At 45.7% G+C, this 16,143-nt stretch overlaps 1 protein-coding gene across 2 annotated transcripts in view; it reads left to right on the top strand.

Moving 5' to 3' along the window:
• LOC119395764 (potassium voltage-gated channel subfamily KQT member 1) overlaps window positions 1-11,862 on the top strand; it is a 284,303-nt gene extending 272,441 nt beyond the window's left edge. For both annotated transcript variants that reach the window (XM_037662769.2, XM_037662768.2), the window contains 2 exons: window positions 2,510-2,606; window positions 11,033-11,862. In XM_037662769.2, the coding sequence (XP_037518697.1) occupies window positions 2,510-2,606; window positions 11,033-11,605 (670 nt within the window). In that variant the 3' untranslated portion in view covers window positions 11,606-11,862. The remainder of the gene's footprint in view (window positions 1-2,509; window positions 2,607-11,032) is intronic.
• The last annotated feature ends 4,281 nt before the right edge of the window (window positions 11,863-16,143 follow it).

Below are 16,143 nucleotides of genomic sequence, written 5' to 3'. Positions count from 1 at the left end.
CTTTCAATGCGAATTTTGGCGCTGAACATTCTTAGCCAACACTCAAATGTCTAGACCAACGTTGCTCACCAGACGCAGAAATTCGTGGAGCTAAGCATCGGTTAGTCGGGAATGCAAATTTGAATTTGATGAACCACATTCTCGAGAAAGTCTGTTCGCAGACATATGTACTGCCGAACACTGTTATCATGGCTGCTGCTAGTTTCTTCGAACTCGAAAAGTTTGTCTGTGAAGCCAGCGTAAAACTTCACAGTGTCTTTCGCATCAAATGTGTCTTTAAGCGCATCGTCTGCGTGCAAATCAGCCAGTTCCAACTGGTACATATTTCCACCTTAAAAGAATGCTGAAAGATTTGGTTGCTACTCGAATTCGAAAATTAGAGAACTTCGAACTCCCTTTTAAGGTTGTGTCAGACAAAGAAATGGGCCCTTAAAATCCCCTTCCTTCACTCTTTAAATCCCGTAATATTTGACACAGTTTTTCTGTGGGAAGCGGTCTGCTCGTATCTTCCACAAAACTTTTGCAGCAAGCGAAGTGACAAAGATTAGACTCACTAACCCGCTGTTGGAAAAGGCTGAGCTTCAGCTGAAAAGCATTAACGTCTGTGAGCATGCCGCACACGAGTTGTCATTTTCGCTGGATAAAGGCCCGTGCCTGATCTATAGTTTTTCCACAAAGAATATTTATGACCCCTTCTGTGGACCTGTGCAAAGAAAAAAAGTGAAGATGTTATTTCGCAAAGTGCGAAGACGGGGGACAATGGCAACTGGAAGCGATCTTTATTTGTTTCTGTCTTAGGCCATTTGAGACCAAACTGCCATGTCGGCCTTTATATAGGAAGTGACAAGTCGAGGGTGGTGGGGATTCTGACGTCGCGCTGGGGGCCTCATAATGCTGCCCCGCGGGCCGCATTCTGCCCGCGGGCTGCAGATTGCCGAGGCCTACGTTAAAGGTTCGGGATGTCTTGGAGAATCAGTATTAGCGTACAGCATTTTCACAATATCGCGCAATGCAAATAAAGGGTAGTGAAAATACAAGAATTCGCGTAGTGTCCTTATCAACTTTTGCTAGGAACTTACCTCTTTTGCCTTAGTGGTACATACGTACGAGTTTCTGGGTGGCACCCTCCTTCAGTATACACATATGTATACGCAAGATTGGGATGGAGCAGAGAGGGAGATACAAATGAGGGAAAAGCAGGGGGGTGAGCCAAAATAGAAACATCCGCTTCGCTACCACTCACTAGGGCGAAGGTGAATGGGAAAGGAATAAATAAATAAATAAATAAATAAATAAATAAATAAATAAATAAATAAAGAAAGAAGGAAAGAAAGAAAGAAAGAAAGAAAGAAAGAAAGAAAGAAAGAAAGAAAGAAAGAAAGAAAGAAAGAATGAATGAAGAGCAGGTGTGCAAACAGAAAAGTAAAGAAAGGCAAGGTGAGAAATGGTAGAGAGAGAGAGAGAGAGAATAAGGATGAAAGAAAGGCAGGGAGATTAACCAGGGCTGAGCCCGGTAGGCTACCCCGCACTGGGGAAGAGGGGAGGGGGAATAAAAGTTAGAGAGAGGAGGAGAGAAAAGTCACTGTTGCCGTCGAGGTAACGGCAGTTTTGCGCTTGACATCACAGGCGGTGAGTCATTCCCGTGGCTGAAACTAGAGCAGCGCATTCGTTGCCTTATGCAACTTGTATGTGCGGTCCCATGCAACCAAAATCTTGTCGACGATGAAGCCACGGTGGTGGTGCTGGTGTTCTCAAGCGACAGGCTTCTGAAGGCTTGCGAGAAGTGGAGTAGTATTATTGTCTGTATAATAGGGCACTGTTACACACACAGATTTCAATAACGGCTCAATAGATTTCCATTACGACGACACTTTAGATCGGAATTCTAATACTGACTGTTGAGACAGGGACCTGTAGTCAAGGCAGCCTACACGGCCGCCAGCAGGAGCCTGTGTGTGCTGTAGGGAGAACAGCGGCAAATGATCTGGTCTACAGTTCCTTCGTTGTCGCAGTGGTTGCAAGCAGCACGGTCATCCACGCCAATTCGGAGGACAACAAATTTTGTGAAAGCAACAGTTGTTCACGGTGCAAAGGGAGATCAGCTAATCGCTCAGAAATACACAGCTTGACAAAATATACATGGAGTGTGAAGAATACAGATACAAATAAATCGATCGAAAAACTTCTTTCACGCAAATATCGCATAAAATAACTGCAAAGCTACCGTACTACGGTAATTAAATCAAAGTACTTATTGCGTGTTTAAAAGATGTACCGCGTGTGGTATGCGTTCGTGATGGTGCTAGATTATTCCAGCTTTCACTGGTTCTCAGAATAAATTAGTTTAGAAAGTGTAAAATGTTAACTTTACGACGGTGATCAATGCCAAAGGTGTTGAAAGGGTGCACGCCGGAGGTATTACGAACGAATTGGTGGCGTTGGCAGCTGCGCCTTGTTAAGGGTGAAATTAGGGTTTGCGCATAATTGCCAATCTTTTTTCTCTTTACAGACTGGACCAAATACTCGGAAAAGTTGGCTCCAAAGCAAAAGATGTTTACGAATCAAAGATTAGCCTCGCGTCGAGGATCGTGAAAGTTGAACGAGCAGTAAGTATTTCGTTCTTTCTTCTTTGCATCACAACGCAAAACGGTGTTATTTGCACTACGCTAGTGACGAGCAGCCCGAATCCTGCGCAATAGCCAAATCCAACGGGCGGTAGAATTTCAAACCAGACTCATGTGGTTTCCGGCTCACGTGGAAGAGGTATCAGAGACCAAGCGCAACCTAAACGAGACGGGACACGCCAAGGCAACCGCGCCGGCGACCGTCGTCTATGGGGCAACACCAAAGACCCCTTGACGAGCTGCAACGAAATCACCAAGGCCCTCTTACTGGCCCGCCGAACCTTTCCTTCGCCCAGCGACAAGCTCAGCAGGACACAGGCGGCGGCCCTCAGACAACTGCAGACGCGCAGGTACCCCAAAACTGCACAGTGTAGCAGGCTCTACCTGAGTACATATCAGACAAATATATGTAAGGTGTGCCACACTGAGATCCCCCACATTAATTCACATGCGCTGGGACTGTGAAAAAAATTACACCATCTCCCGCTAAAGGGGACCATGAGCCGATGCGAAGCCGGAGCACTTGCACGATCGCGTTCCGTTGGCGTTCGTTGGGCATGCTACGACCTCGCGTCGTGGAACGAGAAGAGGGACGCTACGCGCGTCGTATCTTCCATCTAGCCTGGCCGTTAATTCTCACAGGGCGAGCGGGGAACGCGGTCGACAGGCGGGCGAGAGGGGACAGCGTAGGAGAGGAGAGAGAAGGGGAGGGGAAGCGCATGCTCATCGCGGCGTTGCGCAGGAGAGAATTTCGTCATGTCTAGCCCGCGTTTGAGAGGAGGAGTGGAAAGGGGGAGGGGAGAGGGGAAAGAAAGAGGGGAAGGGGAGTGCGGAAAGGGAGAAGGGAGGGGGAGAGGGTGAGTTGAGAGAGGAAAGGGGAGAGGGGTAGAGGACAGGGGGAATGGTGAGGGGGAGTGGAGAGGAGGTGTGTGGGGAGGGTATGCGCATGCGCAGTAAGGGTGGTCACGCCGCACACCACCACCACCACCACAACCACCGGATTGAGCTCCGCCTTAAGATACTTCACATCTAAAAAGCCCGGAGGGTGCTAACTCCGGAACTATAGTGTACTAGAACAATTTCCTAGTGACGCGTCCGGGAAGGAGCGCGCGTGCCCGTTTGTGTAGACGCCACCAGGTGCCGCCGCTGCGCCTTTTTTCTAGTAGACCGGCCGTTGTCTCCCGCGGTGCGTTTGACGTTGTCCGAGTTTGTAGGCGTTCCTTATGCAACGGATTCTTTTATTACAGCACAAAAAGACTGTATTTACTATAGTATAGTGTAAAGAAAGTTTCGGAAAACCACGTCAACACACTAGTATCGACAACGTCGTCTGCTAGCGTAAAGGCTGCAGACCGGCGGATTTATTGCAGTTCGGGACATCGCCTCAGCAGTATGTATTCGCAACTTTTATCATACATTGCACAAACCCAGCACGTATGGACCTGTTTTTCTTCTATGGCGCTATATCTATCACATTTAAATCGCGTGCTGGTTACAAACTACATAAAAGTGCACAGCAACGTCTGCGCTGCGTTCCTATGCCACAAGGCGTACAAATAAATAAAGGCCTCGACAGACACACATTGATTGTGATAAAATTTTTGTACTTTGTTATCGGTTATAGAACCGCATCTAAACAAAATTATTCTGGCGGTTCCTTACACCATTTCACGGCGTACAACGAGACTGTCTTTTTCTTTTTAGCATCGTACATAGAAGCGTCTGAGAAAAAAAGAAAAGAAAATCAAGTCCTCCACCGTTTTTTTTTTTTCACAAATGCTACCACGTTGAAAGTATAGCGTCGCACTACAGACGAACGAAGTAAGCAGTCGCAAAGCGCGTCCGAACCGGCCCAAACCAGCCCGAACCGGCTCGGCGACTAGAAAAAGGCGCAGCAACGCCATCAGTGGCGTCTACTGGCGTTTGCTTCAACCGGCCTATTGTCCCTCCCTCGAGGACGCGCCACTAGGAGAATATTCTCGCACACTATATCCGGAACCCTTCCGCTGCAGTGGGTCGCTGCCTTGCGCAGCCCCAGCCTCGGTGACCAATTCTTGGCTGTCCAGCAGGCCGGCGAGGCGGTGGTGAGGCAACGCCTCGACGTCCCCACGTGGGAGACCTAAGGCCCGGTCGACGAAAGCTCTGCAGGACTATCAATAAAGTTGTTACCAACCAAATCACCGTGAATTGACAGCTGGGGCAAAAGAGTGAAATTATGATTATTTTGGACTTATTGATCGTATACGATATTATCAGCAAATAATATCGCAAACGCTTCATGATTTGGTTCCGTATGCCTTTCGCATTAGTTCCAACGTGTTTTCTACCACCCTCGAATTTCGGGGCATGACTATAAAAAGGCTTTTGAAGGTTTATTTATTTATTTATTTATTTATTTATTTATTTATTTATAGCACACTCCCGACCCAGTAAGCGCCCCAGCAGGAGGGGCGTAAGCATACAATATGAACAGATATAAGAAAAGAGAAGGAAATGCAAACTAAGATTGAAATTATTACTATTCGTTAGCAAGATGCAGAGCATAGTGCAGAAATGAACAATTCGAAGCCTAAAAGAACAAAAATTATTATTAAGAGTGCGCAACCATATTATAGGAACAAAGATTTATTAGCAGATTATTAGAAGCTGAAAAGGTTCACCAAAAACAACGATATATTCAAAGGTCGCGGGATCGAATCCCGGCCGCGGCGGCTGCATTTTCGATGGACGCGAAAATGTTTGAGGCCCGTGTACTTAGATTTAGGTGCACGTTAAAGAACCCCAGGTGGTCGAAAAAGCCCTCCACTACGGCGTCTCTCATAATCATATCGTGGTTTTGGGACGTTAAACCCGAGATATTATTAACGATATATTCAAAAGCTTATTCCATCAATAGCGTCGAGGCTGCATAAGTTAGCTTCGGTTGAGCTGTTCCACTCACTTATGGTACGGGGAAAAAATCAATCGAAGCCGTCACCGTGCCATAGATGGCACTGAGAATATAAGGAATAAGACGCATATTGCCGCTGCTTTTCGCCAAGTTTACCATATAAAAATACCAATATGCACATCGCGAGAACAAGCAGCCTGTACTGGAGTTTCTCGATTGTTGTCAACCTCTTTCTACACGTTCGTGTAGAGCAATGTGAGGCAGTGCGCTCGCAATATCAACGGAACCGAAAAGGTATTTCAAGGCGCAAACGGAAAATATAATAATAAAGAACAGCGCTAGTCCAAGAAACTGAAACCTGGTTTGAGTAAAAAATGAAGAAAAGTAGGTACAAATATCAGGTTCTTTTGTAGTTCTTAACCGTACCTTATGATGGACCTCGTAACATCTTGATAGCCATCGCTGGTACTACTATTGAAATAAGCGCCTCTCGTAATCATATCGTGGTTCTGGAACGTAAAACTCTAGAATATATATTGTTGTTACTGTGGACGTGAAGCCCATATTAAACTGGCGGTATGTTTTGAGAACACGTGGTGCGGTTCAGTGATATTGTGTACTTTTCGCCACATGTTCACTCGAATGCCCATGGTTCGCGCTCCAAAATAAAAGTGATCGTTTCGGCCACAGTGAAATATTGTACAGGCTCTTTATACACGAAAATATGGACCAACTACTGGGGTTATGTTCGGTGGTTTATTTTATCCGGCAAAACTGGATTTATTTCAGCGCATTGGAACATAAGGGCTTCGCAGTATGAGCAAACGGTGATCGAGTAAAGTCGGTCGATAGACGCGCGTAAACAGAGGACTCGATGTTCCATTAGCAGCCCGAGAGAGGCCTAAAATAAACAAGAGCCGACTGTGCAACTTTTGATAGATGTCATATGCTTCCACCCCTATGCATACACATACGATGACTTGCATTGCATGTATAGGAAATTGCTGGTGTTTGAGAACATTTTAGGTTTGCTGCGATGGAGAACTTATATTAGCAAGGTCTGAGTATGGTCTAGTTGGATTCCATTTCAAATTGTGATTACAGCGAGAGGGAAGACACGAGACAGAGACCAGCGAAGACGAGCGTTCGTCTTCGTTGGTCTTTGTCTCGCGTCTTCCCTGCGCTGTAATCACAATTCCATATTAGCAATTTCGAATAGGTAAAGTTTGGAAGAAAGAGAAACCGTAAAGAACGCATTACAGTAATTTACTACTACTCTAAATTCCTGGATTGCTTCATGCTCTGCTTCTCGATTTGCTTCATCGGTTAATGCTGTGCCAACGGAAGAATGGTGAACTAGACGATATAAAGCGTTTCATTACGCTATACGACTAAAGCATTATTCGGATCTCCGTTTCCATTCGTTCTGCGAAAATTAATCTTCGAATAGCAAGCAAAAGGAAGGCTATACTTCATTTTCTTGAATGTTGCACTAGAAAATGAACACCCAACCCAGGGTCAGAGCTACGAATATCAATTTCTCGTATTCAGGTCGTATTGGAGCGCACAATGATAGCAAATTTTGCTACGTTAGGTCTTGGGTAAGCTTCGAAACAGAACTGACTTCTTCCCTGCCTTTATATGGGTAACAATCAACGACAAGATTCTTTTATGAGCCATAGGTCCGGGCGAATTGTGGGGGAGATTATTGCAAGTCTATCATTATTACGTCTTTTATAGATCAACATAGGTCTTCTCACGGAAATCATTGGGGAAGTGAACGTATTGCACTAATAAGGTCTTTACTACTTTTTCTTTTTAGTGTCACCTGAAATGCGCGTTCGCATTGTGTACCCAACAACATTCAGTTAGGTTACGCTGCCTCTGTGAACAACTCGGAAAAGTCACACGGCATCTTATACATTCACCTAAGGCGACTCTAAGGTGAAAGCCACCTTCCTTTAAGGTGCGGAGCAATTTAGGGGCTTGGGCTGTGGTCTCATGTCTCATGTCGTCTCTGGGTTTCACGTAGACAAATACATGTATATCATAGCCATGTATGTATAGTATGCAGCAAGGGGGCGGAAAAGAGAAGTGAGAGGAAGGAGGAGTGATGCGAGGGTGCCGAGGAGCGAAAGGAGGACTGGAGACGCGAAAGCATATATAGTCTCCAGGCTGCCGAGACTGAGCTGGTGTTCTGTGTCTACCGCCACAGGTTGATACTACACATAGCATAGCCATGTGTAGTATAGTATAAGGAGGGGTGGAAAGGGAAGTGAGGGTGAGGATGAGAGAAAAGAGGACGGGGTCAAGCAAAGAATAGCCGTGTATAGCATTGTATATAAATGGGATGGGAAAGGGGCAGTGAGGGTTTGGAAGAGGGAAAGCAGGAGAGGGACGATAAGTGATAGCACAGCCGTGTATAGTATAGCATAGCAAAGGGGTGAAAAGAGAAGTGGTGGTGAGGAGGATATACTTGAGGGGAAGGTGGGGGAGGGTAAACTGTAGCATAGCCATGAATAGTCTAGCGTTGTAAGGGGGACGAAAGAGAAGTGAGGATGAAGAGGAGTTATCCGAGAGGGAGGAGGAGGGTAAGGAAGAGAGGAAAACAAAGAATGGAGAGGGCGCCACTAAAAGGTTTCCTTTCCCATCATGGACGCCAAGCAGGCTGCACGTTTGGAACGCCAGCGCTTGCTTGCCCGTGAACACAAGCGTCGTTGAAGGGCAGCCGAATCACTGCTCCGCAATTCCTCCTGCTTTCACGTTGAGTGCAACTGCATACAGTTTTTGTTGTTCTTCTTTTTCTTCTCAATCTATTGTGTTTTACGCTTGTTGTACGTCAACACGATGTCAACCACAATCATCGGCAATATTAAATACAATATTATATATTATATGCAATATTATATAAAATATAATATTGCAATATTATATAAAATACTGTAGTAATAATTAATATTGATTGCTGGATGCCTACGTGACAACGCCGCGATATATTTATGAGGCATGCCGTAGTGGAGATCTCCCGAAACTTCGACTACCTGGCATTCCTTTAAGTATACCTAATTGTATGTTTTGATGGAGGTGAAAATGCTAGAGGCATTTTCACCTCCATCAAAAAGGAGCCCGCCGAGGACGGGACTCAATACGCGACCTTCGAGTCAACAGCCGAGCAATAATCACTGTGCCACAGTGCTTGCAATGATGTAATTGAGAGCTCAGCAATATCTTGAATAATACTCGACGATGCTTTGAACACAAACATTCAGCTTGGACACTGTAGTTTAGGTATCATGAAAACATTAAATACAGCGTACGGGTCGGTGCGTGTTGCAAGCATTGGAAAAAACGTTGAGACAGTACTATTTGCCTCGTTATATACGTGTCGGAGGCAAATGCAATCCGTCGACACCCTTGCAACCATTTCTGTGTCAATTCACCTCGTAAGGCATATGGAGGCTACAGCCGCCAAACTATCGGGCAAATTGAAAGCGTCAGCTACTCGTAGCTTTCTTGTCCGGTGGGATGAGAGATAGTCAGCGTTCACGATATGAATGATTGCGAGCGCACTGCAAGTAAGATTTTTCGCAGTGAAGATGTATTCAGAAGGCCCGCGAAGATCGGCCACACTTGTCGTTTTCGATGGCATGATCCAGTGTCTCAATGGTTTAACATGAGGCTTACTTCTGGGCGATCCACCGTGAGGAGGCATGACGTGAAGGCAAAGCTATGACTTTCATGAGCGGGCGCTATGTTTAGGGCATAGCGTTCAGCGACAGCACATGTTACCGTTGAAAGATTCCCTCACAGAGTGCCTTGAGTTGGCTAACACACACAGGTCTCGGAGAGTTCACGCGTTAGCATTGTGAGCGCCCGCATATGCCGCCTATCTCATCACTAGCGATACCTACAGCTCTGTTACGCCGACTCAACACGAAGCCCAAGCGAGTGAGGGGTCACGTTCGTTCGCTACCACCGCCGCGATGGACGGTCACGGTTTTGGCGCGCTCCACTATGCTCTCTAATAAATAGTTCGTTACCCTGTTACTCTCGCCTCAGCCTTCACGCCTCAGTCATCCCGCCCAGCCCTCACAGCATACATACATTAACTCTTGCAAATATGAAAGAGGGGAGAAAAGATAGATAACTGAGATATCGGTGAGCTATGATCTAACAATAGCGAATTGCGCATTGATAGTTCTGTTCTATCATAACCTGATGGCTGGGAAGAGATTGCTGCCGTATATAGCACCTCAGCTAGTCCATTTCTCAGTGTTCTGCTTACAAAATAGTGCTTACCCTAAAATAAATTATTATGTAAACAAATGCAATAAAAGCCTGAAATAAATAAAGAAAGTAAGATTGTAGTTCGCTATTCACTATTCCTTCTACCATTTTTTCTGATCTAGTACGTACTATCGAGCGCATTTATTTCATTATTTGTTTCTCGCCATTTATTGCACCATAAATTTCCGCATGTCGAATTCACATGAGCTTTTGTCTTGAAATACAGAAGCAGGAATAGTTTCCAGCTGTGAACTATTAGCGATAATGCACCAAATATCAGTCGTATTCACTTTGCGGCCCGTTACATTGCCACCGGTGAACATACGACACTGGTGCACTCTTTTCTGGAAAACAGAAACTAAAACAAACCAATCATAGTTCTTCATAAGCAGTCACAGATATTGTCGTGTCTGCTGCGGTGCTGTAGTGGTACCGGTGCTCAGCTGCTCACCCGAAAGTCGCTGGAATCGATCCCGACCGTGGTTGTTGCATATTGATTGGGGCGAAATGCTATAAGCTCGCATAGCCTGTGATATCAATGCATAATCAAGAGCAGAAGATCGTCTAAACATTGCGAGCCATCCACTACGGTGGGCCTCATAATCATATCATCATGCTGCACATAAGAGGCCACAAATTATTGTTGTCAGATCACGTCGTATTACGTCCTGTTGTGAAGTTTATTGGCTCTCTGACAGTGTCCGCCAAGGAGTTTGTTAAATATACTCCAGGCAAGTGCTGGGCATGTGCGGTCGCGTTGAGTTCATTAAGCAATTATTAAACCGTCAAATGTACGAGAAGTGCTCCTTATTCTTCCGCGTTTATGCTTGTATTAATCCGGCGGCACAGAAAATGGAACAGTATTTTTTGTGTATTGCGACATAAATGTGCCCCTAAGGCATAATGCTTTGTGTGTATGTGTGTATTACATAGTCGCCGTAAAACCGGTGTTATGTACGAAGTAAACCACTGTCCTGGGGAATCTGTTATGTATCCAGCGGTCATAACTGGTCGTGACACTGTAACGGAGCGCGGCTTGCAGAATGTTGCGACAGCGTTCTGATTGTATCCACTGGTATGCCCATGTAATATGTTATGCATCTGCTTGCGTCGCTGCAACAGAATAAAGCGATGAAATATCGCCATCTTCATTTGATCTGCGTCAATGATTTCAATGGGTATTGATGCGCTACGGTAGGACTGAGCTAGTGTTCTGTGTCTACCGCCACAGGTTGAGGACATTGAGTCCAAGCTGGACCAGCTGATGGAGATGTACATGGAGGACCGGGCGCGACTATTCGCCGTGCCCGCCGTGCCTCCGCCCGGGCTCAGCCTGCGTCACCAGCCGCCGCCACCACCGCCACCGTCAGCGGCGCCGTCCATAGCGCCCTCACCGCCGCCTCCGCCCCAGCCACCACCTCAGACTCAGCCGCAGCAACAGCCGGTGAGCGTGGCAGTTCCGACGAGAACCACCCTGCTGGACAAGCAGTGCAGCGAGCCCAACACGCCGGTCACCAAGACCTTCGAGCGGCCCACTGTCATGCAGCGCGGGAACTCGGACCTTGGCACGCGACTGAGGCGCCGCGACCAGCAGAGACTCCAGGCCGCCGAGGCAACCATGGAGGACCGGGGCGGGCCGACGGCGGCGGCCTCTTCGTCGATGGCCAGCACATCGGAGAGCGCGGCGGCCAGCGACGACGAGCCGAGCGGAGCCGAGGAGGAAGACGTGAGCGTGGTCACCGTGTCCGTCACGGAGACGGCCGCGCTCCTCAGGCCCACTCTGCACAATTTCTCCTCCGCCTGATTTCCAGGCCGGGACGTCGCGGGGCGAGGCCTCCACACAAGCGCGTCATCGGCGGCACGCCCGAGCTGCGGCGGTCCGCCGGCGACCGGAGGCCGTCGCTCGCGCCGCCCGGCTACACAGACGGCCATTATGGTGACACGGCACCACAGACTGATCATGATGACGATGCTGCCTTTGCGTGCATCCTAGCGCACGTTGTTGCCTGTTTCACGACGCGATTTTACGGGAGGCCCGTGACAAAACGCGATGTTTCGCATGAGCACGTTCTCACTCGTTCGACCGCCCCTAAAACGCCAGTCTGACCAAGCCCAGGCGGTGGGCCATTTGCACGGAAGGCTATGTGCACCAACCCACAATAGAATTTGTTTTACTCAACTATTGGCACCCTTTCATTTTGTAAGTACTGTGAGCGACAATGATTCGCGGAAAATAGTACAAGTTAACTCATTTTGTTAGGCAGTCACATTAATGTTGAGATCTTAAAAAAAAGCGATGCTGCACTGACTGCAAGCAATATGTTTCGAAGTAAGAATCAGCGCAAATTGTTAACACAATTCGCTTTAGTCGGCCAAAATTAGTTCACCGAGCTTGGTAATCCACTAAACGAGAGCACAGTGCATGCTGAAAGGCCTTCACGTCGATGGTGGTGCTTCGTATTTTGTATAACTGTTGCGTTCAGCCCTTGTGCAGACAAACGAGCCAGTCTTGTTGTTAGTAGAGTGGTCAGTGCTGAACCTTAAATCCGCGTGAGAACAAAAAAGCAACGCTCATCGTAGTTGCCACTTTTACGGTGCACTACGCGAAACACTACACAGCCAAACATTCCGATAACCTGAGTGGTTTGTGATGACGGTGCTTGTCAGCGATAAAGATTGATGCACAGATTTTTAAGTATCGTAAGATGTGTGTGCGCCAAGGCCTGTTTTATGGTTGTTTCCGAGGACATTGTTTTCACTTGGTCTTTCCTGCAAAATACTTCTTCGTTTCTTATAAAGAGAAAAGAAGATTTCGACGTCACTGAAGAAAAGCTCGAGTAATGTAAGTGTTGCTTGCAATTTGATATGCTCAAATGTCTTGTCCTAAAAGCTGAGTTGAGGAGCGCGTGTGCATGCTGTGGTTGCGCCACTCATTTTGCCACTTTGATTATGTATTGATGCGTGGAACCTAATTGTCGAAACGGCTTATATTTATCCTCTTTGATGTACTATGATGCCCTTCACCAGCTGCGGTTCTTGTTGTAGAAGTGGCTTGGGTACCAATTTCTTTTTCTTAGTTAGGCATGACAGCTTGATATGGCATTATTGCTTGCACGGATGCTACTCCGCTTATCAAAAACCTGCCTTTATGCACAAGGTTGACACTGACGAGTAACGTGTGCTTTCTAGTACAGGTAGCTTCATATTTTTATCATAATTTTTTCTGACTCATCAAAATTTCAATAAGCCTGCCTCTGACTATGCTTTGTGATGGTGGCCCGCTCTGGTTACTCATTTTTTTCTTTTGTACTTCGCTAATTGTGATTTCCTAAATTCTGTGGTGGAGGTGTCTTAATGGAATGACACGGCGCATAGGAAGTTATGATATTTAACACGCGAGTACCCTCTTAGGAAAAAGAATAATTAGTAGAATACTTCAATTTAAAATTGTGCTTCTTGATTATTTATTCGGCGGCTTCAGTTTGCAAGCGTGTTTGCAGCGAATTGCATTGCCACGATTTCGCGATGTTATTGGCGAGCTACGGCTCAGCAACGACGCTACCATCATCCGTCACACGGATAAGCTATCACATGCGCATTCTCCCATATTTTCTTTCGGGACTCATCTTTCTCAGAACGCAACGTAACTCGACTTGAGCGCAACCTAAATCAACCTTTTGGTGTTGACCATGATACTGAAGCTCTGATTGCGTGCGGCCAGAGAAACAAAAAACACACGCACTTTCCCAAACCTCCTTTGTTGCATGTCTAGTCTATTGAAATTTTGGGCAGCTGTATTTCTTGTCATGTTTAGCAGAGCCAAGACGTTTACTCTGGCTTGCAACTCTGCTGCGGAAGCAATCCACGTCATACTTTCGGCACTTCAAAAAGACTACAGTAGTCGTAGGCTATTTACCTCCCTTGGTAATTGGAAGGCATCTCAAACTCTATGAGTACGGATATCGTCCATTTAAACCAGTTTTTATCTATACAAAGATACCGTTTCTTTGCTTCTGATGTGGTGGCAGGTAGTGTCTTCCAGTGTACAAGATACCATGTTGCAAACTGTTGAACGCCCAGACTTGATTTGCCCCCGTATTTTTCACGTTTCCTTCCTTAGAATACACTTTGCAGGTTTCACTAGTGGTTTCTCTTTTCATTAGTTGAGCATATAAAGCCACAGCACAACGAACGTCGTCCCAAAATTTCCTTCTCAAGTCAACCGTGTATCGTTGTCGGAATCGACAGACCAGATTGGCTTTTGTTGTCCGGAAGAAATATTTTTATTTCGAGGGTCACATGATAATTGTGTTATTGACCTCTTCGCCTTTGAGAATTCGATTTAGCTAAAATGTGACGATCACTCACATTAACTCGTAACGAAATTCTCTGCAGTTATTCTTACATGCTTGCGGAAAAATTGTATTGAGGCAAAAAAAAATGTTATTTTAGCCGCTACAACTCTAAGTTTGCATTATTAATAAGAATGATGCGCTTACATTTCAGAGATGCTATTTGAAATCCAACCACACATCCACACCCCGAAAACAACAATACGAGAAAGCGAAAAAAATTGATGGTGTCGGCACAGATGTGGCGTCAGTAGAACGGACTACTTATATGTCATGTTTATATTCAGTATAATCTTGAACCGCTTATCTAAGCATTATTGTAAGACAAATCCTTAGTAGAATACACATGAGCTGCTTCACTGCTTCGCCAATTTTTCATCATAATATTTTTGCAGAGATGTCATTATGCGCGTCAAACAAGGAAATGGCGTCATGTTTAGCTGAAGCGCTATTACGCTGACATACAAGACAATATTTGAGGCGTCGTCTTTATTAGCAGGCTGCGATGTACGCAAATAGCTCTACATGAATGAAATTTATTCTGCTCAAATCGTATGAGTTTGTTTTTACGAAATCTGGAGTATAAAGAATAAACATTGCACATCACTACTTGTTTTGCCTTCAAACAACAATATTGAGAGAAAAGCGGCATCTAAGACATTATTTCTTGTAGTTTGCTAGATCAGCATTTCCGTGCCACACCTTAATCTGACAGTTGCAAAAAGAGGTTGCTGCGGTGTCTCTTTTGTTTTCTTTTTTCACTGTTGTAAGAATGAAAAGCTTCATGATAGGTTTTTCAGCCGTGTAACATACTTGTCGGCGTTTCAGTACTTAACACTTTTTTTTTTTACTTTCGTCAAATACAAGGCTGATGATGCTAGGAATGTATAATCCAGTGTTTCAAATCGCTTCACTCCGCGAAAGCTTATTACGTCACACCGCCACACGCGTCTCTTAAAAACAACGAGATCGCTTCATTAAAATTTGTTAAATATATGCTGTCTGAGAGTTGCTATTCTCAATCAACTACACAAGTGAGCTGACCCCACGTGCGCCACTTTACGTTATTTCCATATAAAGAATACAGGGGGTCACGGTGCGTGTATGGAGGTGCATTTGTTGCCGTGATATTATTTTGCTACCTTTTCCAAATACAACAGTGTGGCGTATTCGATAACTTTCCCAGAAGGACGCAGTATATCTTGAGAAGGGCGAAAGCACTCATTCATTTTTTATGGCAGGTGTCTCAACTCACCATCAACCAGTGGGTCGCAGTCACTAAATGGAGTCCCGCAAGGGTCGGGGCAGTGAAGAAATTTGAAGCGGACGCGCTTGAATGGGTTGTCAGCTAACGTCGCCATTTGAAAGGAAGCGTTTTCCATATCTCATATACGGGTCATTTCTGAAGGGGTTGTGGAGTTATCCTTCAAGAAGCATCGACACCGATCTGCAAAATGACTGACATCGGGACGTCGATTCTGAAATATAGAGTTTTTCTGCAATATAGAGTCAACACATGGTGACCACATGGGTGGCCTCAGAAAAGAAGGTTTTAGATCAGTTATGTCTGTGTAGCGGCTGGACGGCTAATGCAGTCTCTGTGTATTTGACTGGAGCACAATTATCTGTAAATGGTGTGATTATCATGATTGGAGCATTCGCATAGTGGCTGTGACGGGTACACTACACGCCGACTTGCTAGAATATTGCTTTGCAGGCTTAGCCTTCCATGAACTGTTGATTAGTGGCGTGTATGTTGTCAAATCTCACAGATGTAATCTAAGTACACCTGCTTAAGCTCAAGCCCCGCTATAAAGAGCTACAAATCGCAGTTTTTCATTAGATGACCATCTTGATGCGTCATCTTCAGCCGATTACATCACTGCAGAGTATGCGGGCATCAAAAAAGCAATCTTTGTAATTGGATACATTTTTCCTGAAGCGTTGAATTATGTCACATTTGAAACGCTTTGATCACGCTATTTTCTTT

The sequence above is a fragment of the Rhipicephalus sanguineus genome, chromosome 6 (genome assembly GCF_013339695.2).
Source record: "Rhipicephalus sanguineus isolate Rsan-2018 chromosome 6, BIME_Rsan_1.4, whole genome shotgun sequence".
In the NCBI taxonomy this organism is placed as follows: Eukaryota; Metazoa; Arthropoda; class Arachnida; order Ixodida; family Ixodidae; genus Rhipicephalus; species Rhipicephalus sanguineus.
Note: the sequence above shows the minus strand (reverse complement) of the source record. Positions and strands in the feature narration are given on the sequence as shown.